Raw genomic sequence first — 27,042 nt, 5'->3', positions numbered from 1 at the left:
GGGGAAACCAAAGGGTAATTTTACATTTTCACTGCTGATAGAGCTTCCCATGATGGACGAGCATGTTGGGAATACCCCAATACGTTTGAGTCTGTTCAGGCTGCAGCCTCCTTCCATTGAAAATCTGTGTGCTGCCTGCCAGCTCTAATAATAATAATAATCCTTATTATTGTCACAAGTAGGCTTACATTAACACTGTAATGAAGTTACCGTGAAAGTCCCCTAGTCACCACATTCTGGCGCCTGTTAGGATACACTGAGGGAGAATTCAGAATGTCCAATTCGCCTAACAGCATGTCTTTCAGGACTTGTGGGAGGAAACCGGAGCAACCGGAGGAAACTCACGCAGACAGTGACCCAAGCCGGGAATCGAACCTGGGATCCTGGCGGTGTTCATGAGAATGTGTAAATGAGACAGTTCACATCAACTTTGGGAATTGGGAGCAGCACCGTGGCGCAGTGGTTAGCATTTCTGCCTCACGGCACTGAGGTCCCAGGTTCGATCCCGGCTCTGGGTAACTGTCCATGTGGAGTTTGCACATTCTCCCCGTGTTTGCGTGGGTTTCAACCCCACAACCCAAAGATGTGCAGGGTAGGTGGATTGGCCACACTAAATTGCCCCTTAATTGGAAAAAATAAATTGGGTACTTTAAATTTATATTTAAAAAAACTTTGGGATGTGATATAAAATCACTTGCCACGTGGCAAGCATGAAATCTCATTCTAGATGTAGTTATTCTTTTGTTATGTTTGGAATAAAGTTGTTGTTAAAGATTACCAACAATTGTCATTGACAACACCTCAAACACAAGGACACACCAGCCACATTGCATTTCCTTGGATTGAAGACTGACGATGTAAATCAACCCTTCAGTCTTTTGGTGCTCATCTACAAAATGTTGGGGAAATCATTGCTAAATTTTAAAAATAAAAATTTAGAATACCCAACTATTTTTTTCCCAATTAAGGGGCAAGTGGCATGGCCAATCCACCTACCCTGCACACTTTTGGATTGTGGGGGTGAGACCCACGAAGACACGGGGAGAATGTGCAAACTCCACGAGGACAGTGGCTCGGGGCCAGGATTGAACCCGGGCTCTCCATGAGGCAGCAATGCCAATCACTGCGCCACCGTGCTGCCCCCCCCCCCCCACCCCGCTATTGCTAAATTAATGAATGAGCCTTACTTATTGTGACTGTCTATGGATTTGGAGTTGGTGAAAGAGGATTGCCCCAGCTCCCTAGCACCAGTGAGTGATTGGCCTGACAAGATATGTCCAGGGGGAAGAAAATAGGGGAGTGGGGGTAATAGGAAAACGTCTAGCTATCAAAAAGAAATTCGCTGAAAAATTATTTAGTTGTTTACAAATGAAATAAAATGCTGGTTCTTGGAATTATAGATTCTGAAATATCAACGCCTGGCTTTTCCCCATTCCATAATACAGGTTATGTATTGGCTTCAATTATGTATTCAATTATGAAGATGCATATGTCACATTAAGTTTAAAATATACTGCAATGGAACTTCCATTATCTGCCACAATAGAGCATAAGATTTCCATACCAATAATTTTGATTTTACATTTTTTCGATATTACAGTATGCAAGTACGATAAAATAAATGGCAGTAAAGCTTATGCCAACTACTGGCATTAGGTTTAGACAACATCTCGTGCAAGGCTTTGCCCTGCAAAAATTCTGACAAGTTATCAGGAAGGCAAATAATTTAGGCTCAATTGTATATATGTATATTAAATATTTTGGCACAACAAGTTGGCTTTTGACATCAAACTGGTTCATTTCTGTAATACATTTAAACGGCATGTGTATGTCTGAAAGTTTCCATTATAAAATGACACAATGTTGAAACTGAAACACAAGACCACATTCAGTTAATGAAATCACGGCAGCAATACATTTACGGTTGATGATTTGTTTCCCAACATTGGTGTTTTAATGACGAGATTACTCAATATTATTATTTTGTTGCTACTTTGTTGAAAATACAATGAAGTTTGCAAATTCTTTATCAGATTAAGATTCTTCTGACACAAATACCTACTACCCTGAACTAACAAATCATGAGAACGAAACTTGCGCTTTCTTTGTGGCAGCTAATTTCAGCTAATCCTGTGACTTTATAAATATCTTGAAACATCAAGAATATATCAATGCCCTTGGATCTATCACTAGATCTAAGCTGTATTGAGCACGCAAAACTAGTCAGGAAAATACCAACAGGCAGACAAGCTAGGTTACCACATTTACTGGAGAATCCAACAACTGACACACTTGAACTAAAATAATAATGAAAAATGAGGAAATGTTCTCATGGTAAAGAACTGCCTTAGATGCGGGATTGATCCAGATTTCCATCAGTCTCACCAGATTTAACATCCAACAAACTGAATGGATCAGAAAGAAGTGGATTTTCTGTCCCATTCTCTTCACTGATATGCAAGATGGTGTCTGAATGTTCAAGTAAGCTGCTTGATTCAAGGCCCGCAAAGTCTTCACTGTCAGCAGCTTGGGCCTGTTCTAAAGATTCTGTCTGTGCCGCCATCATTTCATTTGTCTGAGAATCTTTGTTTTCAATCTCTGAAGATGTTAGCTTCACCTGAGAAAAGGATAAGCATTGTTTTAAAATAGGTGAAGGAAGGATCAACACTTCTTTTAAATGCCTTCGGCACCCTGTATGCCAGTGTTATGTAGTTACATTGTGTATCTTGTGTTGCCCAATTATGTATTTTCTTTTATTTCCTTTTCTTTTCATATACTTAATGATCTGTTGAGCTGCTCGCAGAAAAATACTTTTCACTGTACCTCTGTACACGTGACAATAAATAAATCCAATCCAATAACTGCAGAGATCTCTTGCTCGAAGACATGTGAATGTGCAAATTCCTACAGTAAGGAACAACCCTCTGTGTGAGTGGACTACTTCAGCTTTGCCCAATATCACTATCAACATATAATATATCGGGCCTTCGTGAGACCACAACTGGAGTACTTAGTGTAGTTTTGGTCTCCCTACCTAAGAAAGGATACACTTGCCATAGAGGGAGTGCAACAGAGGTTTACCAAGCTGCTACAGGGGTTGACAAAACTGTCCTATGAAAAGAGGTTGGTTCGACTGGAGCTGTATTCACTGGACTTTAGAAAGTGAGAGGGGATCATAGAATGATAGAATTTACAGTGCAGAAGGAAGCCATTCGGTCTATCAGGTCTGCACCGGCCCTTGGAAAGAGCACCCTATTTAAGCCCACACCGCCACCCAATCCCTATAACCTAGTATCATCACCAAACTTGCACATCTTTGAACTGTGGGAGGAAACACACACAGATACGGGGAGAAAGTGCAAACTCCACATAGACAGTCTCAGCCAGAATTGAACCTGGGACATTGGAGCTGTGAAGCAGCAGTGCTAACCACTGTGCCACCCAACCATACAATTGATTCAAGAGGTCTTAACATAATTTTTTTTAAAAATTAGAATACCAAATAGAGTGTCCAATTAAGGGGCAATTTAGCATGGCCAATTGACCTACCCTGCATATCTTTTTGGGTTGTGGGAGTGAGATGCATGCAGACATGGGGAGAATGTGCAAACTCCAGATGGACAGTAACTCGGGGCCAGGATCGAACCCTGGCCCTCAGCTATGTGAGGCAACACTGTGCCACTGTGCTGCCCTGATCTGATTGAAACATAATAATAATAATCTTTATTGTCACACGTAGGCTTGCATTGACACTGCAGTGAAGTTACTGTAAAAAGCCCCTAGTCGCCATATTCTGCCGCCTGTTCGGGTACACAGAGGGAGAATTGAGAATATCCAATTCACCTAACAGCACATCTTTCGGGACTTGTGGGAGGAAACCAGAGCACCCGGAGGAAATCCACGCAGACACAGGGAGAACGTGCAGACTCCGCACAGACAGTGACCCAAGCGAGAATCGAACCTGGGACCATCGAGCTGTGAAGCAACAGTGCTACCCACTGTGCTACTGTGACAAGCGTATACGATTTTAACAGGGCGGGACATACTAGAATGCCTTGTTGCAGAATCTAGAACCAGGGGACACAGTCTCAGGATATAGGTAGACTCAGAGGATAAATAATTGTGTCACTCAAAGGGTAGTGTACCTGTGGAATTCTCTACCATAGAAGGCTGTGGAGGCCAAGTCACTGAAAGTATTCATGAAAGAGATAGGTATCTAAAATTATTTTAGTCGCATCAAGGTGTATGGGGAGAAATCAGAAATATAATAATAATCGCTTATTGGCACAAGTAGGTTACAATAAAGTTACTGTGAAAAGCCCCTAGTCGCCACATTCCGGCGCCTGTTCGGGGAGGCCGGTACGGGAATTCAACCGGCATTGCTGGCTTTATTCTGAAACACGGGCCAGCTGTTTAGCCCACTATGCGAAACCAGCCCCTGCTAAACCAGCCCCTAAATATGGCATTGAGATTGAGAATCAGCCATGATCATACTGAATGGTGGAGCAGGCTTGAAGGGCCAAATGGCCTCTTCATGCTCCTAGTTTCTAGGTTTCCATCATCTTGACAGGATAGAATCATAGAGTCGTACAGTGCAGAAAAAGGCCCTTGGGCCCATCGAGTCTGCAGTGACTATAACTACCCCTAATCCTGGGCTAGTCCCATTTATCAGCACATGTCCCTTATCCTTGAATTTGATGGTGTTTCAAGTGCGCATCCAAGTGCTTTTTAAAGGATGTAACGTTTTCCGGCCTCCACTACCTTTCCAGTGTCATGATAGGGGGATAAATAAAATAAATAAATAAATAAGTAGGCTTACATTAACACCGCGATGAAGTGTCATCTTCTGTTTTTGCTCCCTCTCCCTCAGGAGAAGACTGCGTACAACCACCGGAAGTAGGAGAAGATGGAGGCAGAGGAGAGGGCCCTGGGCGTGGTTGGCGGCCCAGAGGAACGGGAGGTCGCCGAGGTGGAGCTCGACCATGGGTGAGGAAGTGAACCCCGCTTAGTTATGGTTCCCTGTGACACGTGTGTCAAACCCACCCCAACACCACCCTCACCTGCACACCACCTTCACCCACACATCACCGTCATCCCCACACCAGCATCGCCACACCCACGCCCACCCTCACTCTCTCCCCTGGTCCGTGGTCTAATCATGCGTCCTGTCTTGTGTGGTGAATGTATAGTACTAGTAATTCACCAGTGTATTAGTATCATGTTCTGCCATTGTGTTACAGCTATGTTACGTTGTTGACCTTGTGGGCTCCACCTATGGGCCATTGTGTGGCTTCACCCACAGGGGGATATGTTGGGGCATGTACGGACTCCGCCCATGGCTCCTCCCCTTGAAAGGAAGTATAAAGAGCAGTTGACCTGTAGGCGGTTCACAGTATTGTACCAGTCATAGGTAGGCACTGTTCTAAGCTGATTAAAACCACGGTTTACTTCTACTCGTGCCTTTGAGTAAATTGATGGTCGCATCATCTTGTGTCTTACAGGACCTGCTGAGGATTGGGCGGGTCCATCTGGCATCCCCCTCCCCAGCCAGTGCCACAGCCGGGGACCCCGTGAGCTGAGCAGTAACGGGGATAGCAGCTTGGACACCAGCTCTGTGAACGAGACTCAGGAGACCCCGGTTCTGAGGCTGAAAGTGATTTCCCATTACAACTGTCTCCAACACCCTCCACCATCCTAGAGACACTCACCTTTAGTGAAGAGGCTCTTGGTACACTATCTGGTGCTCACCACACAGCTGCTCCAGTACAGCAGGTGGAGGTAGGAACTCCCGAAGGCCGGACGGTCAGAGAGAAGGCCGATCCAAGGTGCCAGCTGCTGTCCAGACAGGTCTCGAGCTTCTGGAACAAACAGACTCATAGTGGAGATGCAGTCGCAGAGCCAGGGACTGCATGTCGGCGAGCTTTCAGCACCTGCAGGAGCAGTCGGAGGAGTCCACCGGGTGCAACAGCAGGAGGTGGTGCCGACAATGCATGCCACCCAGGCCAACACTGCAGGGGTACCGTCCGCGTTGGAGGCATTGGGGGCGACAGCTTCAGCTATGGATCAGCATGTCCAAGGCCTGGGGCATTCTGTGCAACTGCTAGCCGAGGCCGAGGGCAGGGTTGCTGCCTCACAGGCGACTATGTCCTAGAGCCACCTGGAAATTGCAGCGGCGTTCCTGAGCGTGGCCCAGTCACAGCAGGACATGGCTGGGAACTTTGGCGGTATTGCCCAAGCGCTGGGTGACGTGGTATAGACAGAGGGAGAAGGCACAGTCACTGGCTGATGTGATGCAAACCCAGAAGATGGTGGCACAGTTAATGAGTGATGTGGCGCAGTCCCACACGGAGATGGCCCATTCCCTCTGCTTCATGGCCGGGAGCTTTGGACGGTGGTTGAGACCTGAGCAGACCTCCAGGACTGGCAGCACCGGTAGCGGGGGAGCCTCAGGGGATTGCTCCCCTTGCACCCCCATCCCATGGACGAGTGGACCGGGGGACATTGGGCACCCCGAGGGAGGTGGAGGTGCCGGTGACTCCCGCATGAGAGGTGCCGGAACACCGCAGCATCTCGGATTCCTCCCCTCCTGTCCCTGGCGCATCTGGTGGACAGCGGGCAGAACGGGGCTGCACCATGCCACCCGGGAAACCCGAGCAGCAGCTGGGCTCATCCAGGGCCGGTTGCCCCAGAAGAAGGCCGTCCACGGGGACACAGGTCGCAGAGCAGGAATCACAGCAGGCCACCTCCACTTCTGCTGTACCGTCTGGGGTTCCACCTAGATGTAGCATTGGGGCCCGTAAGGCCAAGAAGCTAGACACTAGTAAAGTTGGCATGGCTGCAGGGCACCGTTTAGTTATCGGGGCTAGGGCATAAATCTGTATATATCCATTCACGTTAAACATCTGTTGCCACCGTTACAACCAACCTTGGTGCTCTGTCTGATGGGTGTGCGGGGTGAGCTGGTCTGGGGTGTGGGCGGATGTTGGGGTGGGGGGAATGGGTGGACTCTGTGGGGGCCCGGGCTCCCCCCCCCCCCCTGCCCCCCCCCCCCCCCCCCCCCCCCCCCCCCACCCATCTCCACCACTGCCATCCCAGGGATCCGATGGGACCATGTGGTGGAATGTCCAGCTCGCACGCAGGAATCACCCAGGTGGACTGTGGAAAGAGCTACCGTGCGCAGGAGTCAGAGGGTATTGACGCTGCGAAGTAGCGATGGAAAATGGACTGGCAGGAAAAGGAGGACATTGAACTTTTCAGGAAATGTTTGCTTTCTGTTCCTTTGGGTTTGTTTGTGTTTTCTTTTGGGGCCAATGCCCTGTGTGAAATACCTGTCCTACCCACCCTTTCCTAAACCGAGTCTGATCATCAATCTTCAAGTGTGTTTCCTGCAGAAGAGCCTTTTAACTCCTTAACTGTGTGTACACACAAGCCCTCTTGACCAGCCCATTCAACCCTCTCATATTCCATGTGACCAACCCCCCAACCCCCCCCCCCCCCCCATCACCCCCACCCCCCGATCAACCATACCCCCTCCTTGGCAAGCTTCCAGTCCGCATCCCGCACCTCCTCAGGCCTACCTTCGGATGTCCACTGTCATCGACCCTCCCCATACCACATCTTAAAAGTCCCTCCCCTGTCAGCAGTTCCCCCCCCTGTCAGCAGTTCCCCCCTCACCCCACCCCAACATTATAATCCCAACTCCGATCCACACTCTAACCATCTGAACTAATCCGCCCAGCTAGCCTGACTGCCCCCGCCCATGACCCCTAGCACCCCCCCCCCCCCCCCCCACTGATTCCCCTCCCACCCACTCAAACATTATCACCGGTGCACAAAAAACAACACCAATCCAAACACAAAGAGAAACCACCCATCCCCCAGATCCGAGCCATGTACGAGCCAGCATCCACTCATTCGCTACCCTCCCACAGCCCCACGAACCTCAGATTCTGCCTGCGGGACCGGCTCTCCAAGTCCTCCAACTTCTCCTTCAGCCACCTCTGCGTATCCCGCATCACCCCCAACTCGGCCGCCATTGCTGCTGCTTGGGCTCCCCCACTGTCTCCTCCACCTTCTGGATCGCCTGGCTCAATCCCCGCCTTTATCGGATCCACCACCCTCGCTAGGTCTTCCAGATTCTCCTTCCGCTGCTGGGTGAACTTCTCATTCAAGAAGCCCACCAACTGCTCCGCCGACCATTGAGATGGTAAGGCCGATCCTGACCCTGCATCATCTTCCCTTGTGTTGCAGATACAGCTTCTCCTCGCTCCAACTGCTCCTTTCTTTTTAGACCACTCCTGGTCCACGAATCCATCCACTGGTGGGACGCTCTCTCCTTCCACCCTCCCACACCTTTTTTACTCAACACATCCATCCGATAACCAGGGAAAAGGTCCAAAAATACCATCACGAGCGGGAGCTCCAAATGTGTGACCACTCACACCATGGCCGCCATGGGAAGTCGACTCGACATCAAGGTCTTGTTGCACATTCCCTTCTCTCAATCTATAGCCATTCAGACCACGCCCTCTACATTTGTGTCCAAATCATTGATGTACACTACAAATAGCAAGTGAATTCCAGTCACAGAAACATCCCTTGACCATCACCCCCGTTTCCTGCCTCTCAGCCATTTTAGGATCCAAAGTGTCACTTTACCTTGGATTCCATGGGCCCTTACTTTCTTGACCAGTATACCATGAAGGACCCTATCAAAAGCCTTGTTAAATTCATAAGACCATATCAAATGCAATACCCTCATCAACACTCCTGGTTAATGCCTCAAAAATTTGGTTAAATTTGACAAACACAACCTTCCCTAAACAAATCCATGCTGACTATCCCTGATAAATCTGTGCCTATTCAAGTGCAGATCTATTCTGTCGCTTAGAATTCTTTCTAGCAGCCTCCCCACCACTGAGGTTAGATTAACGACATACAAATTCCGGTCTATCCCTACCCCCCTTTTTCAATAGTAGGACAATGTTAGCAGTCCTCTGGCACCTCACCGGTGGCCAGGCAGGATTTTAAAATTACTGCCAGTCTCCCTGATATCTCATCCCTTGCCTCCATGTGACTCGCTGTGATTGTCAGGATTTGATGAAGTGATGGAGCTGTGATCTGTATTTGGTTGTTGGGAGAGGCCAATCTCGCCTTCACCAAAGGAGCAATCCCTGTCTTTCCCAGCAAGATCGGCTGCATCCTCCTCGAGTTCGGTGAGGGTGAGGATCTCTGTCATCGCTCCTCACTATGGGCTTGCTCTCAGCTTGGCCTCTATGAAGACAAAAGAAAGGCAGGTGAGCAGAGGTTGGGTTAAATGCTTGTCCCCCGTGTGTGGTGAGCCCTCCCTGGAAGGGCCAGAGCAATACCATGACAGATGGGATGATGGTGATGTGAAAGTGCCCGTGATGAGTGTTGATGTGTGGCCACTGATGGATGTGCGAGATCTATGAAGAGAGTAGTAATTTGAGTACATGCCATGATGATTGTTTGAAACTGGAGGAAGTTAAAGGATGACTTACTCTCGTGGAGTGGATGAGATGATTCCTCCACTTCCTGCATGTGTGACACTTCGGCAGCAGTTGCCAGCTGTGCTGACCTCCTGGGCAATTGGCTCCCTGCCGAGAGGCGACGGTTGGGTGCTTCCTGGAACCATCGCTGGGGTAGGGGACATGCGTCTCGGACACCTCAAATCAACGCCTCGTGGGTCTGGTGGCTGAAGCGGAGTGCTCCGTAATCCTGGGGGAGATGACCTTTTGCTTGTGGCAGGATACCATGTTGAGCAGTTTCCTGACGACAGTGGGCTGGAGAGAGTGATATCAGTGTGCTGCACTGGTGCTTAAATATGGCACCCGGTCCTTTAAACATGGCAGATGATGGCGGGCAGACAAATCACCTCCCTACTTGCCTGGTGGTTTGGAGAGACACTCGTTCGTGATAATTAATGAGGCACCACATGCAGAATTGGATGTGGATTTATGCCATTCTGGCCAGTGGGTGCAGCAACCCTGGGCCTGCCCGCATCACCCTTAGACAATAAAATTGTGAATTCCGTCCTTTGCAACAACCAGAGGATTAGTTGGCATTAGAAATTTGATGTGTGAGGAATTAAATTATGCAAACCCAGGTCCAACCATAATACAGGACAACTTTGGAATATGATTACAATAAATCACTCAGACTACCCTTTTCATCTGTAAACTCTTTTAGTTTATCTTTTTTCCCCCTGTTTTTTCACCCCTATAAATATCTTCTCCTGGCAACAATTCCTTCCAAATAACCTGTGGCTCTGTAGACCAGTTAGCTGATGGCTAGCCTGCTTGAATGCAGTATGGGTGAGTAGAACCTTGCACCACTGTCAGTAACCACTTTGAGTAAGCTCAAGACTAATTAAATACTGACAAATAGGAAAGCATTACAGCATTTTTGGCCAAATTCTGGGGTTTATTATCTTAAAATGATGGTGAAATGACTCACTGCCCAATTGCTGCTGAGGTTATGGTCATTTCCAGCTTCTCAAGGCCTACAGATGAGTGTTTGGAGTGCCTGCCTGGAGTCAGGCATTAGCCTTTTTTAATCTGGAAATTGGGATCCCATTAATTACATTAAACTGTTATTGCCATTTTAGGATATTACTGGGCATATGATGTGCTGCGAGCAAACTTACTTAACATCGTCAAACATCTTTTTATGTCAGTTCCAGCTCCCACTTGTTACTTGATTAAGATATACCAGTCAGATTTTTAGATTATTTTCTCCATATTTCTATCTCTTGTTATGAATTGTTGGATCACATCTTCTCCAGCTGGAAGGCACCTTCTTACCTACCCGAGTTATATTCAGGTGAAGGAGGGCACGGATGTGGGCAAAATGTCAGCAGGCCCATAGAATAGCCCCTAATTGTGCAAATTGGCTGTGCCTCCATGGAACAATCAGCCAATCTGCCTTGGAATCTGCCTCCTCAGTATTTTACTTCCCTGCAGCTCTATTCATACCATCCAGTGGGTATGCAATACCTAGAGAGTGCTGCATGTTACAGGTCTTTCAGCTCAGATGTTAAACTATGGGGGCCCAACTTTTTCCCCAGGTGCATGTGAAAGGTCACAGGTCACTATTTGAAGAACACAAAAGCATTCCTGGTGTCCTGGTAAATATTTATCACTTAGTCAACACCAAAACAGTTTAACTGCTCAATTCCAACATTGCTGTGTATGGTACCTTTCTTTGGGAATGTGGCTGTTGCATTTCCCTATATAATTGTGACTACCTTCAAAAGTAATTCACTGGGAACTGAAACAATATGTATAGTGTAAGGAATACAATGGGTTAACAATTTGATGTTAATACTTCTCACCACCAGATGGAGATAAGGAGCAGTCATATAAATATCACGTGGCTCCTGGGATTCTGAGGGAAGATGTTTAGGCGTAAGATGGATCAGTTGTGTATTTGAGAGTTCTGCAGTTCGAGATAGCATAGTTTAATTCAGTAACCTTATATTTTAGGAATATGTACAAATCTTATTTAGTAGCATTAATAAAATAGTTTTGTTAGTTAACAAAGCTTGTTGTTCTTTATTCAACACTACACATCCAAGCCATCCAGCTAAAGCAAAACAGAGAACAACATAGGAACCACTTTGTGACACCTTGAGACATGAAATTCACTATTCTATATGAATGCAACTAAGTTGTTTTATTATATGACTGAATCCAGGAAGAGGTTTCTGATGAATTTTTGACATTTTGCGGTTTAGATTTTGTGATTAGAAAAAAATTATTTTATAGCAATCAACTCTTGAAGGTGTCAGACTAGATGTGCTATTTAGGACATTTACCTGGCTGTGGTCTAGAATGCTTGGACCCTGACTTACAGGGGATCGAGGTTGTGCTGTTGAAATGGGTGAAGTGGCAGCTGAAGATGGTGCCGCAGCAGATTCTGGTCTGTTGCCCTCCACCTGTTCTGCTGCAGTTTCCTTTCCCTCTACAATTGTTGCCTGTTGCTGAGGAGTCTTGGTATCCTGCTGTATTTCAGTGAAGGTAACTGACCTCTTTTGCTCTGTCACAATCCAAAGTTCAAGTAAAAACATGGTGATGTTGATTTAAAATATCTACTTCATTTAAATGCTAAGAGAGCAGGATAAAGTCAATACACATAATCATCAGTTATAATATATATTTATACATAAGTCTAGGCATCTAAAAACTGATGAAGCCCTTGAGGAGCACAGTGAAAGTAGGAATGAACTTAAACGTGGAATTAGGAGGGCTAAACGGGGCCATGAAATGTTTTTAGCAAACATGGTCAAAGAGAATCCTAAAGCTTTTTATATATATATTAGGAGCAAGAAGGTAGCAAGACAAAGAGTAGACCCATTAAGGACAATGGAGGGAAGTTATGCGTGGAACCATAGGAAGTGGGTGAAATCCTTAATGAGTACTTTGTATGAATATTCACCAGGTAGAAGGATATGACGGATGTTGAGGTCAGGGATAGGTGTGTGAAAGCTCTTGAGAATGTCAATATATAAAAGGAGGAAGTGTTGAGCATCTGAAATTGCATCCGGTCCCTGGGGCCGGATGGGATCTATCCCAGGTTACTGCAGGAGGCAAGAGGAGGATAGCTGGGGCCTTAACAGATATCTTCCTCTTTGACCACAGGCGAGGTTCCAGAGGACTGGAGAATATTCAATGTTGTTCCCTTGTTTAAGAAAGGAAGCAGGGACAATCCAGTAAATTATAGGCCGGTGACCCTGACATCAGTGGTGGGGAAGCTTTTAGAAATGATACTGAGGGACAGGATATATGCACATTTGGAGGAAAGGTTAGGGCATCACTTTTCTTGTGCTGTACTTTTCTTGTTCTTTATTAAAATAAATAACCTTGTAACATAACTGGAAAATCAGTCTGGTTAGCTTCTTATGTCATAATGTGATTTATTACTATTCCTTTCATTATTCTGAATTACTTCCGTCCAGTTTTGTATTTTACCGTTCCACTGTCTGCCGGTCTCTTAATTGAATAATAGAAACTTTCAACACCGAAGGGGCCCATTAGGTCCACCCTGCCTGCACCCACACGTTACAAGAGAAAACATGCTTATTTCCTCATCCTCAAGAACTAGTCCAATTCCCTTTTAAAAATTATTTTAAGTGTTTCTATCTTCTTAATGAGCCTTCTTTGTGGCACTTTGTTGAATGCCTTCCAAAAGTCCATATACGTGTTTACTGTATTACCATGATCAATGTTGTTATTATTGTCATTAAGAGGCTACCAATCTCTGTGCCCATAAAGCATTCAAACCAAAATCATTCTGAAAAATAATGCAATCTTTGTCCGAACAATATCACACCAAACCCCCCAAAATGGTGGCTAAGATATTCTCGGATATTCTTGCCTCCATTCGGAATCAGTCTGTCACATGTCGTTGGTGTTGGGTGGGGTTACTGGGTTATGGGGATAGGGTGGAGGTGTTGACCTTGGGTAGGGTACTTTTCCGGGGGCCGGTGTAGACTCGATGGGCCGAATGGCCTCCTTCTGCACTGTAAATTCTATGTCCCCCATCAGCTCAGGCTCGGCAAAGAATTTGGACTTACCATAAAGGGCACTGCAGGATCATGCCTTTTCCTGGCACAGCACCACATTGTGCTACTAAACTTCAAAGTCTGATAGGATTTTAAAAACGGTTTATTTGTTTTCATTTAATTGTTGTCTTTATACCCTTAAACATTGCTTTCATCAAATGGTTTAGTAGGTTTGAAATGTTTCCATTTCCTGTGACACTGTTCATAATTTTAGTTTCCAAGTGCACTTAGTTGTCAGATAACCTAAACTCTACTTGTCAGAAAACTTAATTCTGGCTCTTACCTAGCGGTTTTGCTTTCGGCTGGATGTTGCGTCTGGTTGTCGATAACCGGGCACCCTGTCGTCCTCTTACTTCAGTTTGTAACTTCGGACGCGAGAGGAGAGCTCGCCGTGGCTAACAGGAACAGTAATCATTTTTACAAAGTATTTTAAAAGCATTAACATTATTCCAAATTTGCTTTATTGCATAACAGCTGTTAGGAATTCCTAGCTTACGTTTAGGAAAATGATAGCTGCTAATGTTGGGATGTAGAATATTTTCCATTTTTAAAATTGATGTTGCCATCAAGTACAATGCAACATAAAGTCTCTCTATTCCGAGAATGGACTTTAATTCAACTTCACATAAATAATCTTTGCTCAAATCCTTATCACCTCTCCCCCTCTAACTAAGGTAGCATTTCAATGGCTATCTGCAGCATCATTCTAAAGTAAGTCTCTGCAACTCAGTGCCACAAGACCTTCTTGGGGATATTTTTGCATATTAATTGACACTACTTGTTCTAACGCAGTGTCACATGAGGTTCCTGGCCTCAGATTGGCTGGCAGAGGGACACCCTGTCAAATGGGAGTGGCAGCTACAACATCAAGCAACTAATTGCACAAAGACCATAAAATACAGCCTTCGCTTCCAGGGCTTTCTGGCTGGTGGACAATGCCACCACCTCTCTGCATTAAATCCTGGCCCCACAGGGAGTCACAGAAACACTGAGAAAGGTTACTGCTTAAATTCTGGAAGTGACAATACAGCCAAGTAAAAGACAGCAGTGACCAAGTCAAGTTAAGCCTTAAAGCATCCCAAGTACAATATTTCATGGTTGAAGTCATACAAGATGAGCAAATTATTTCAAGGGCAGCAGATAATAATAATAATAATAATAATAATTGTTTATTGTCACAAGTAGGATTCAATGAAGTTATTGTGAAAAGCCCCTAGTTGTCACATTCCAGCGCCTGTTCGGGGAGGCTGGTACAGGAATTGAACCTGCGTTGCTGGCATTGTTCTGCATTACAAGCCAGCTATTTAGCCCACTGTGCTAAACCAGCCCCTCTGACTATCGTGGCTGACTATTCAGATACTGACTGTCATGTCATAACTGTGGCTGCTGTCATTTATCTGGCAATGACTGAGCTGAATTCCCTCTGTTCTCTTTGATTCTACAGTTCCCAGGCCGTTCAGATCAACTGAAAAAAAGATTGTCCACTCATGCAGACACTTGGATTTAATGTAATTACATTCAGTTAATTCTCGCTTGTTTTTGGCCTCATTTGGTGAGTTCCTGCCTGCAGGTCAAATTTAGGAGGAGTGAATATTTAAGTACAGAGACAAAGATATGGTCAAGTATCTGCTATATAGTTGAACATTTTTAATAAAGTACATTTATTGAGGTTTTACATTTTAACAAACAACCAAGAAAGCACAGGAATGATGCAGCACAGCAAGAAAAATAAAGTCTCAACATACAGGAATACAGAGGGAGACAGGAGAACAGCAGTACAACTGGCTCATGTTAGCATATTGTATGTCCTGTGTTCCCTTTTAATGCCCGACCTGCTACCTTTTCTGATCTACATTCTTCAGGTTAGCTGCTACAAAGTTACTGCACCCTTTGGGATTTCTGTTTAACTTATAGTCTTTGGACACTGGGAAACCCCAGTCTTCTGTTGGGCTGGTTCAAAACCATCCCCTTTTATGTTCTGCGGCAGAATTTGTGATGTTGTTTGATTGACTTGGCAAGCAATCACTCAGCGTATGTGGAATTTTCAGCCTTCTCCTATCGGAGCTTACAGCTGGTGAAGCCAGTCAGAACCTTTCAGGGAAGAAGGTAGCTCTTCTGGAAAGTGCTATCTTTTGTTCAGTTCTGTTAAGCAGCCAGCAAGAAAGGACCCTGAAGACTCTCTCTCTCTACTGGATGATTTTAAGAGGCATTCAAGCCAAATCTGTGAAGACTTTCTTGTTTAAACGAGCACAGACAGCCATCAGAACTGGGAAAGAGATATTAAGTGTGAAAGTGCAAGTTTCCCCAAAGGTCAGTAACCTTAGAACTGTGTGTGTCAGGGGCTGGGAAGAGCTGAAGAATTGAAGCTTAAGTTGGGAGCATTACTGATAAAACCGCCAGAGTCTTGGACAGGAATCAGGCCAGTACAAACTGCTAAATTCCAGGATCAGAACTGTGTTGTTCCCAAGGGAGGTGAAAGCCCCCCTCTCTTGGTAGAAAGGCAGAAGTGCATGATGTTTTAAGTAAGTTGGTTCAATGTTGACTGCAACTGGATGCAATGAAACTAGAAACAGGCTTCTGACACAGGAGATGGTCCAACACTGTTTTATTGAACTTTCTGATTGCTGTACATAGTCTGCTATGAGTTGACACTCTATCAATCTAACTGATAACCGCCTACTGGCGTGACCAGACTAACTCTCTACCTCATGGTGATAGTGCTCACTGGCTTGTGCACTCTTACTATCTCAGTAGCTGTGTCCTGTAGAGAGAGAGAGAGTCTTAATGCCCTGTGTGCTTTATAGTGGTGGTGGCCTGTCTGGTGATTGGTTGTTATGTATCGTGTGTGTTCATTGGTTATCCTGTGTGTCAATCACTGCCTGTCTGCATCTCATTATATACATGAGTGGATATTATGACATCTCCCCTTTTTGAAGTAAATTTTGGAACGTGGCGATATATATACATGCATGATTATATACAAGTGGCGAGTGAATGAACATATGTACATGGGAAGGTGTCTATCGTGCAGATACAGAGCAAACTGTACAACATTTACAAGATTTAAGTCTATAGACTCAGTCTTTGTGGCGGGCGACAAATTATTGTCGATCGCCTCAGAGGTGGAGGGGGGGATGCCGGCACTTGGATAGGTGGGATTGCTGCCATGTCAGTGGCCTCATGGAGAGGCAGGATCACTGCCAGATCGGTGGCCTCATGGTGCGAGATGTCTGGAGGAGGCATGATAACATGCGGAGAAGTGCGGCCAGGCGGTGGGCAGGGAACTTTTCGGAGCGCCCTCCTGTTGTGCCGTAGAATGGAGCCATCAGCCATTTGGACAACAAAGGACCTGAGGGCAGCCTGCCTGATGACAAGAGCTGGGGCTGACCAACCTCCCTCAGGCAACTGGACGCGGACAACATCGTCTGGAGCCAGCGCAGGTAGATCCTTGGCATGAGCATCATACATGATCTTCTGCTGGTCCCTGGATCGCTGCACTTTCTGCAGCACCGTGAGGCGGCCAAGGTCTGGAACATGGATGGCTGGAACAGTCGTCCTCAGGTTGCGATTCATGAGCAGCTGCGCCGGAGACAAACCAGTCGACAGAGGGGTTGCCCTGTATGCCAACAGCGCCAGGTTGAAGTCAGAGGCTGAGTCTGCAGCCTTGCACAGCAACCGCTTGACAATATGGACCCCTTTTTCGGCCTTCCCTTTTGATTGCGGGTAATGGGGACTGGGTGTGATGTGACTGAAGTGGTAGGATCGTGCAAAGTCGGACCACTCTTGGCTGTAGAAACATGGGCCGTTGTCACTCATTACTGTGAGTGGTATGCCGTGCCTGGCAAACGTCTCTTTGCAGGCTTTAATCACTGACTTGGATGTGAGGTCCAACAGTTTCACCACTTCAGGGTAGCTGGAGAAGTAGTCGACCAAGAGCACGTAATCTCGCCCATTTGCGTGAAAGAGGTCTATCCCCACCCTGGACCACGGAGAAGTCACGATCTTGTGCTGTTGCAGTTTCCTTAGGCTGAGCTGGTTGAAACTTCTGGCATGTTGTGCAGTTGAGGACCGTGTTGGCAATGTCCTGGCTGATGCCAGGCCAGTAGACTGCCTGCCAAGCTCTACGTCGACATTTTTCAACCCCAAGGTGACCCTCATGGATCTGTCTGAGCACCATGGCTTGCATGCTTTGGGGAATGACAATTCTATCTAGTTTAAGAAGGATCCCCTCGAAAAACTGGGGGCACTGCTCCTTTTGCCAGCCATGGGCAAGACGTTGCATCACGCGCTGCAGTAGAGCAGCTTCTTCGCGTATCTGGACAACTCGTTCATCAGTGGCTGGGAGGTTGCTGGCACACAACTGCACCTGTGCCTCGATGTGGCGAATGAAGTCGCCCGGTTCACACGGCATGGTGATGGATCGGGATAGGGCATCTGCGACGATCAGCTCTTTGCCCGGTGTATAGACGAGTTTGAAGTCATATCGGCAGAGATGAAGAAGAATTCGCTGTAACCGAAGTGTCATGTCATTTAAATCCTTCTGGATTATGTGGACTAGCGGCCTGTGGTCTGTTTCGACCGTGAACTATGGCAGACCGTATACGTAGTCATGAAACTTGACTATTCCTGTCAGGAGACCCAGACAAGCCTTTTCGATCTGGGCATACCGTTGTTCGGTCGGAGTCATGGTCATGGAGGCATGGGGCTGGTTTAGCACAGGGCTAAATCGCTGGCTCTTAAAGCAGACCAAGGCAGGCCAGCAACACGGTTCAATTCCCGTAGCAGCCTCCCCGAACAGGCGCCAGAATGTGGCGACTAGCGGCTTTTCACAGTAACTTCATTTGAAGCCTACTTGTGACAGTAAGCGATTTTCATTGAAGGGGCTGGTTTAGCACACTGGGCTAAATCGCTGGCTTTTAAAGCAGACCAAGCAGGCCAGCAGCACGGTTCAATTCCCGTACCAGCCTCCCCAAACAGGCGCCGGAATATGGCGACTAGGGGCTTTTCACAGTAACTTCATTGAAGCCTACTTGTGACGATAAGCGATTTTCATTTTTCATTTCACATGCCACTGGAGCCCAGGACGAGGAGTCGTCTCGCTGGAGGAGCACCGCCTCAATGCCGTCCTGGCTTGCGTCTGTGGATATCTTGGTATTCTTGGTTGGGTCAAAGAACGCCAGTACTGGGGCTGTGGTGAGCTTCGCCTTCAGCTCAAGCCACTCCACTTGATGTGCGGGAAGCCACTGGAACACTGTCGACTTTTTAACAAGATGCCGGAGGGTGGTGGTGTGGGATGCCCATGTTGCGAATGAATTTTCCGAGAAAATTTACCATCCCGAGGAAGCGGAGGACCGTCTTTTTGTCCTCTGGTGTCTTCATGGCATTGATTACCAGCACCTTGTCGGCGTCAGGTTGCACACCTTGCTGTGAAATGTGGTCACCTAAAAACTTGATAGCGGACCGCCCAAACGAGCATTTGGCCCTGTTGAGCTGGAGGCCATTTTCATGAATCCTCTGGAAAACCTGTTTGAGGCGAGCAATGTGATCCTCGGGCGTCGTGGACCAGATGATCACGTCGTCCACATAGACTCGCACCCCCTCGATGCCCTCCATCATTTGCTCCATTATGCGATGAAATACTTCGGAAGCTGATATACCAAAAGGCATGCGGTTGTAGCAATACCTGCCGAACGGAGTGTTAAACGTGCACAGCTTCCGACTAGACTCGTCCAGCTGAATTTGCCAGAAGCCACGGGAGGCGTCCAGCTTGGTAAAGAATTTGGCGTGAGCCATCTCACAGGTCAATTCTTCACGTTTTGGGATCGGGTAGTGCTCTCGCATGATGTTGCGATTCAGGTCTTTGGGATCAATGCAAATGCGGAGTTCGCCAGAGGGTTTCTTGACGCAGACCATGGAGCTGACCCAGTCTGTGGGTTCCATGACCTTTGAGATGATGCCCTGGTCTTGGAGCTCTCGTAGCTGTGTTTTCAGACGATCCTTGAGAGGAGCCGGCACCTGGGGTGGTGCATGGATGACTGGGGTGGCATTCGGCTTGATCAATATCTTGTAGAGATATGGGAGCGTGCCCATCCTATCAAACACACTGTGGTATTGTGTGAGAATGTCATCTATCTCAGCCTGGAGATTCGCATTGGGCGAGGCCGTCGCCAATGTCGAGGACATGGCATGGACTCGCTGGACCAGATTTAGGAGTTTGCATGCGCGAACACCGAGCAAGGATGCCTTGTCAGGCCGGACGATCTCGAATCTCAATGTCGCCTAGATTGCCTTGTGAGAGACACTTAGCTGACACGACCCACTGGCAGCTATGGTATTACCATTGTAGTCAAGGAGCTGGCAGACTGGTGGAAGAATGCTAGGTTGGTGTGAGATGCTGTCAAGGTCAGACTGTGATATGAGGTTCGTAGACGCGCCAGTGTCCAATTTAAATTGGATGCGAGATTGGTTGACCGTGATGACGGCACACCATTCGTCGTCAGGATCCACACTGAGGATCGAAAGGCGGTTGGCAGGCACGGTAGAGACCAACTCGCGTGTGGAGATGATGCCCACCCGATACGGAGACTCGAGACAGTCAGCATTGGGGTCCGTTGGGCTGTCTGGATCAGAATCCTGCATGCCTTGTTGTACACAGCGGACACATCTGCGCTGCAGCTGGAATCGCTGGCTGTTGTTCAGTAAGGACCTGCAGAAGGCCGCGTAGTGGCCAGGCTTTCCACACTGTAGACATCGCCTTCCTTTGGCTGGACATTGCCGCTTTAAATGGGCGGAGCCACAATTCGGACACGTCATGACGCTGACGTCAGCACGTTCTGTGCGCCATTGTGCATGCGCAGTACGGTTGGCCGACATTCACGCTTTCGCCTCAGGGTCTTCGGCCTCATCGTCGACCCGATCGTGGCGTGCATGCGTGGGGACCCGGGAAAAGCGCGCGAAACGGCCACTCTCCTCGATGCTCGGGCCTTGCATTTTCACTGTGGCCTGCACACTTTCTGCCTCGTGGGAGGCCAGTTTTGCAGATTCTGCCGCCCCCGTTGTCTGTAACTCATTGGAGCAGTCAAGGTTTAAAGGTCTTTGGAAAATACGCATTATTGGTTGATTCACTTCTGTTGGGACTCCAGGGTCTATGGGGCTGGAATTGACTGTGCACTCACCCAGGATGTCGTAACACGCAATACAATCATTAGACATAATTTGATGCCTCCATAAGCCCCACCAAAGAAAAAGAGAGAATAGGATAAGGCCATGAAAACATGGTAAAATGGTGTACACCTTCCCACGGGAATTGCTCGTAATTACTAGAAGAGTTCAGGATAAATTTATCGCACCATGTTTGGCCGTGCACCGATATACAACACCCTTAACCCCAACAGTACCAGAGGCACCAATGACACACTGCAACCTTCTCCCCTTGCACATCATACCCATCTGCACTCCTGAAGGATCCAATCACAGATTCTAAATACAAAGAAAATACACGAGGACCCCAGTTCTAAAAGGATGTTCCACATATACCACACAATTCAACATAACCCCAATTTCAGGCTCAGTACAGAACCTCCATCATCCTGAATATTTATACAGAGAGGACCAGCAGCTATATATTTGGATTATGATCAGTGCCATCAATGCCTCCCATTGAGACAGGCTAGAGAATAAAATGGAGAGAGAACCACCAGGAGTGGATCACAGTATAAAAGTGGATCACGATCCAGCCATGAGTCCGTACTCTCCTGGCACATGCTCATCATCCGTTGATGGAGAAGAGAATAAATGGCTCGTTCCATCAAGAAAACGTCCTGATCATAAGGAGTAGGGTCAACAGGATATCAATCAAAGCACAGGACTTGGCTCAACCCCGGGTCCCCATGGACAGAAGGGTCCGCAAATCAAGGATATTCAAACACCTCCAAAATAAAACGCAGCCTTTCAGAATATTCCGAAGAAGTGTCTTTGAGAAGGGACATCCCAGGCTTCGGGGGCAACAGGATACCAATCACAGCCCTGGAACTGGCCTAGCTCAGCACATTCTGATACACAGGAATCAGTACCCCCGGGATTTCCAGCACACATCAAAACCTGCACCCCAGTCGATCCTGCACCTCACCAACCACACCCAGGGCAGTGCACCCCCCACCCCCCCCACATTGACACCAGAAATGATTACGCCAGCCTCAACTGGGGAGACCTCACCACCGAAGGGAAGAAGAATCAGCAAGACACCCAATAATTGAGTGCCCTGGGAGGGGGAGGCCAATTACTTTCCCCCTCACCTCTTGGCACAATAAGCGAAACCCTCTGTAGGCCACCGGAGCAGACCAGGGTTTCTAACAGCTAAGCCAGGTGAAGAGAAGAAGAAAAAAAAACCTTTGCATGCCATCGCAAGGAGGATATTAGGGGATACAGCAATGCTGCCTCAACAGAGACACAACACTGCTTCCACACGGAAAACTCAATCACAACGAGGAGGACACTCAGGAAACCACTGTATAAGACCTCTTGGCGGACGGCACCTACCTCCCCCATCAAACCTACCCCCGCATGAAGAAAAGGCTCCAATAACGTAGAGGCATGGCATAAAGACACTCTTCAACAAATCAATCAAGAATGAACTGGGCACACGTTGGCGTGTGCCGTCACTCATTCCCTCTTCTTCTAATATCTCTAAAAAAAGACCCCAAAAAATGCCAATCTCAATGAAGAGTCAGAAGGAATCCAGCACTCCCAAGGATACATAATCTGTCTGGAACATCGAAGAAGATAGGCGCTGATTCTTAAATTTAAAATGACAAAAATCAAAATAACAATTCAATTGTTACCTCTATGTGGGGCGGGGGGGGGGGGGGGGGATATCAATGAGGACTTAACTAACCGCACCAACCATCTCTACACCAACCATCACCCTGCCATGGTTCTGTCATAATATACACCAGCATACCATGGTGCAGACACACACTGATGAACACACAGTGGGACCAATCAACACACACAACACTGCAGCCAATCACCAGTCAGAGCACACGCACTATAAAGACAGGGGGCGTCAGAGTTCCCGCTCATTCGAGCTGCAGCTAGCTAGGAGGACAGACCTCACAGCCTGTTACACAGACATTCACCATGTGCTGAGTGCATCAACTGGTTAGGACAAGGCAAAGGTCTTTAGTTAAAGCTAGTATCGTATTAACCAACAGTCTGAGTATGTTTAAACAGTTAATGATTCAATAAAATAATATTGCACTATTTCAAGTGTTGGTGACCTGTGTGTGATCCAGAACACCCAACATATCATGATACCAGGAGTGGGGGGATATTAGCACTTCTTAGACCAACCTGCAAGTGATCTGCCTTCCGCCAGCATTCCATCATCCTGCAACATGGACAACATCAGCCCGCCGCCGCCGCCACTCCGCATCGCTGGCAACCTCGGGGCTAACTGGAAGATTTTCAAACAGCGCTTCCAACTCTCCTCGAAGCCACAGACAGGGAGAGCGCCTCGGATACCAGAAAGATTGCTCTTCCCCTCTCCACGGCCGGGGACCATGCCATCCACATTTTCAACTCTCTCACCTTTGCGGATGATGAAGATAAAACGAAGTTCAAGATGGTCCTCCTCAAGTTTGACACTCACTGCAGCGTAGAGGTGAATGAAAATTGTGAACGCTACGTGTTCCAGCCGCGTTTGCAGGGTAAGGATGAATCTTTCCAATCCTTTCTCACGCACCTCCGCATCCTTGCGCAGTCTTGCAGCTATGGGCCCACCTCCGACTCCATGATACGCGACAATATCATTTTCAGTGTTCAGTCGGACCCCCTACGTCAGCAGCTCCTCAAAGTAAAGCAACTCACCCTAGCGACCGCCATCGAGATCTTACATGAAAACACTACGAGTCGGTATTCCCATATACAAGTGGCTGAAACGGCACGGCAAGGTCCCCATGAGGCGGAACGGGTCCAAGTGATTGAGCAACTCCAGGGCCTCAGCCTGTATGAGGGCGGCCATTTTGCGTGCTTTTCGCAGACTCCCGCGCTTGTACGCACCAAACGAGGGGACGGCGACGTTGAGGAACGCAATGCGCAGGCGCGCACCACGCACGACTGCACCGCGCATGCGTGGGGGCGCAGCGAACGTGCTGACGTCACGACGTGCGGCAACTGTGGCTCCACCCATTTAAAGCGGCAATGCCCCGCAAAATCTCGACAATGCCTACGATGTGGCAGACTTGGCCACTATGCTGCCTTCTGTCGAGCAGCACAGCGTGCCAATTCATATCGCTTCAGCCAGCCTCGCAGGAACGTTTGGGCAATTCAACCCACGGTCACCGGGTCCGATGCGGACTTTCGAGTCGGTGTCGTAACGAAAAACAGGCTGTCTCCAAAGCAAAGACACCAGCCGCTGTCGGTATACAGCATCGATCCAGACGATGAGTAGTGTGCCACCCTGACGGTCAACCGGTCCCAAATACGATTCCGCCTGGACACTGGTGCCTCCGCCAATCTCATGGCGTGGTCTGATTTCCAAAGCCTTCGTGTCAAACCAGCCATCCTTCCATCAGCCTGCCAGCTATTGGATTATAATGGCATCGTCATTCCTGCTCGCTGCTCGTGCCAACTTGAAGTGATGCACAGGCCACGCAAAGCCATCCTTCCTTTCGAGATCGTGGGCTCCTCGAAAGACTCCCTGCTTGGCGCACAGGCATGCAAGCTGTTGAACCTCGTTCAGAGAGTTCACTCTCTCTCTCCTGATGACATGTCTGCCTTCCAGGACGCTGACTTCAGGGCGCAACACAACACCATCATCGACCAGCACCACGACGTCTTCGAAGGCATGGGCATGCTCCCATATACTTACAAGATCATACTCAAACAGAACGCCACGCCTGTGGTGCACGCACCTCGCAGAGTCCCAGCACCCCTTAAGGACCGCCTCAAGCAGCAGCTGCAGGACCTCCAGGACCAAGGAGTGATCTCCAGAGTTACGTAACCAACCGACTGGGTCAGTGCCATGGTGTGTGTAAAAAAGCCTTCCGGCGAGCTGAGAATTTGCATTGATCCAAAGGATCTGAATCGCAATATCATGAGGGAGCATTATCCGATTCCCAAGCGCGAAGAGATCACATGCGAGATGGCTCGCGCCAAGCTCTTCACCAAACTCGACACCTCGAAAGGATTCTGGCAAATCCAGCTCAACCAATCCAGCAGGAAACTGTGTACATTTAATACCCCCTTTGACAGATATTGTTACAACAGGATGCTGTTTGGGATTATATCGGCTTCAGAAGTGTTCCACAGGGTCATGGAACAAATGATAGAAGGCATTGAAGGTGTTCGCGTCTATGTCGACGACATAATCATTTTTTATTTTTTTTAAAAATATGTTTATTCAAATTTTCCAACAAAATTTTAACAAACCCCCCCACCCCCCATAACAAAAAGAAAAAGGAACACAAACACAACAATCGAAAATAATACAAAACTTATACATTGGGTTTCCCCCGTATATAGCAATTCATATGACATTCAAAGGTACCCTTGGGGAAGCCCACCCCCCACCCACCCAAATTCCCCCCTCGAAAGAGACCCCCCCTCCCCACCCTTGGGTTGCTGCTGCTGCTGACCTCCTCCTAACGCTCCGCGAGATAGTCTAGGAACGGTTGCCACCGCCTGAAGAACCCCTGCACAGACCCTCTCAAGGCAAACTTTACCCTCTCCAGCTTAATGAACCCTGCCATGTCATTTATACAGGCTTCCACACTGGGGGGCTTCACGTCTTTCCATAATAGCAAGATCCTCCGCCGGGCTACCAGGGACGCAAAGGCCAGGATACCGGCCTCTTTCGCCTCCTGCACTCTCGGCTCATCCGTTACCCCAAATACTGCCAACCCCCAGCTCGGCTTGACCTGGACTTTCACCACCTTGGACATAGTCCTCGCGAAACCCCTCCAGAACCCATCCAGTGCCGGGCACGACCAGAACATGTGGACGTGATTCGCCGGGCTTCCTGAGCACCTCCCACACTTGTCCTCCATCCCAAAGAACCTACTCAACCTCGCCCCTGTCATATGCGCTCTATGAGTAACCTTAAATTGTATTAGGCTGAGCCTGGCGCAAGAGGAAGAGGAGTTAACCCTACTCAGGGCATCAGCCCACAGACCCTCATCTATCTCCTCCCCAAGTTGCTCCTCCTACTTGCCCTTTAACTCCTCTACCGAGGCCTCCTCCTCTTCTTTCATCTCCTGATAGATCGCCGAAACCTTGCCCTCTCCGACCCATACACCCGGAATCACCCTGTCCTGAATCCCCTGTGCCGGGAGCAACGGGAATTCCCTCACCTGCTGCCTCACAAACGCCCTCACTTGCATATACCTGAACGCATTTCCCATTAACCCAAACTTCTACTCCAGCGCCCCTAGGCTCGCAAACGTCCCATCTATAAACAGGTCCCCCATTCTTCTAATCCCTGCCCGATGCCAGCTCCGAAACTCCCCATCCATCCTTCCCGGGACGAACCGATGGTTCTCCCGAATCGGGGACCAAACCGAGGTTCCCACCTCGCCCCTATGCCATCACCACTGCCCCCAGATCTTCACCATTGCCGCCACCACCGGACTCGTGGTGTACCTTGTCGGCGAGAGCGGCAGCGGTGCCGTCACCAGCGCACTCAGGCTCGTGCCCCTGCAGGACTCCAACCTCTCCCACGCCACCCCCTCTCCCTCTATTACCCACTTACGGATCATCGCCACATTAGCTGCCCAATAATAGCCGCACAGATTCGGCAGCGCAGCCCTCCTATGGCCCTGCTACGCTCCAGAAACACCCTCTTTACCCTCGGGGTCTTATTTGCCCACACAAAACCCATGATGTTCCTACCTACCCGTTTAAAAAAGGCCTTCGTAATCATAATGGGAAGGCACTGGAACACAAAGAGAAACCTCGGGAGGACCATCATTTTAACCGACTGTACCCTGCTCGCTAGCGAGAGTGGCAGCACATCCCATCTTTTGAAATCCTCCTCCATCTGCTCCACCAACCACGTCAAATTGAGCTTGTGCAGGGCCCCCCAACTCCCAGCCACCTGGATCCCCAAGTACCGAAAGTTCCTTTACGCCCTCTTCATTGGTAGGTCGTCTATCCCCCTTCCCTGGTCCCCTGGATGCACCACAAAGAGCTCACTTCTCCCTTCATTGAGCTTATAGCCCGAGAAGTCCCCAAACTCCCTTAGAATCCGCATGACCTCCACCATCCCCTCCACTGGATCTGCCACATACAGCAACAGGTCGTCCGCATACAGCGACACCCGATGTTCCTCTCCCCCTCGGCCCAATCCCCTCCATTTCCTGGACTCCCTTAGTGCCATGGCCAAAAGCTAAATTGCCAATGCAAACAACAAGGGAGACAGGGGGCACCCCTGCCTCGTCCCTCGGTACAGCCGAAAGCACTCC

The 27,042-nt window shown here is 48.2% G+C and overlaps 1 protein-coding gene across 5 annotated transcripts in view; it reads right to left on the bottom strand.

The window, feature by feature from the left end:
* Window positions 1–1,931: 1,931 nt before the first annotated feature.
* unc80 (unc-80 homolog (C. elegans)) overlaps window positions 1,932–27,042 on the bottom strand; it is a 599,468-nt gene continuing 574,357 nt past the window's right edge. For 4 of the 5 annotated variants that reach the window (XM_072480341.1, XM_072480351.1, XM_072480358.1 and 1 more), the window contains 3 exons: window positions 13,866–13,977; window positions 11,837–12,057; window positions 1,932–2,617 (listed from right to left, as the gene is read on the bottom strand). In XM_072480341.1, the coding sequence (XP_072336442.1) occupies window positions 2,348–2,617; window positions 11,837–12,057; window positions 13,866–13,977 (603 nt within the window). In that variant the 3' untranslated portion in view covers window positions 1,932–2,347. The remainder of the gene's footprint in view (window positions 2,618–11,836; window positions 12,058–13,865; window positions 13,978–27,042) is intronic. The other variant, XM_072480367.1, reaches the window with a different exon arrangement.

Source organism: Scyliorhinus torazame, chromosome 2 (assembly GCF_047496885.1).
Source record: "Scyliorhinus torazame isolate Kashiwa2021f chromosome 2, sScyTor2.1, whole genome shotgun sequence".
Classification (NCBI taxonomy): domain Eukaryota; kingdom Metazoa; phylum Chordata; class Chondrichthyes; order Carcharhiniformes; family Scyliorhinidae; genus Scyliorhinus; species Scyliorhinus torazame.
Note: the sequence above shows the minus strand (reverse complement) of the source record. Positions and strands in the feature narration are given on the sequence as shown.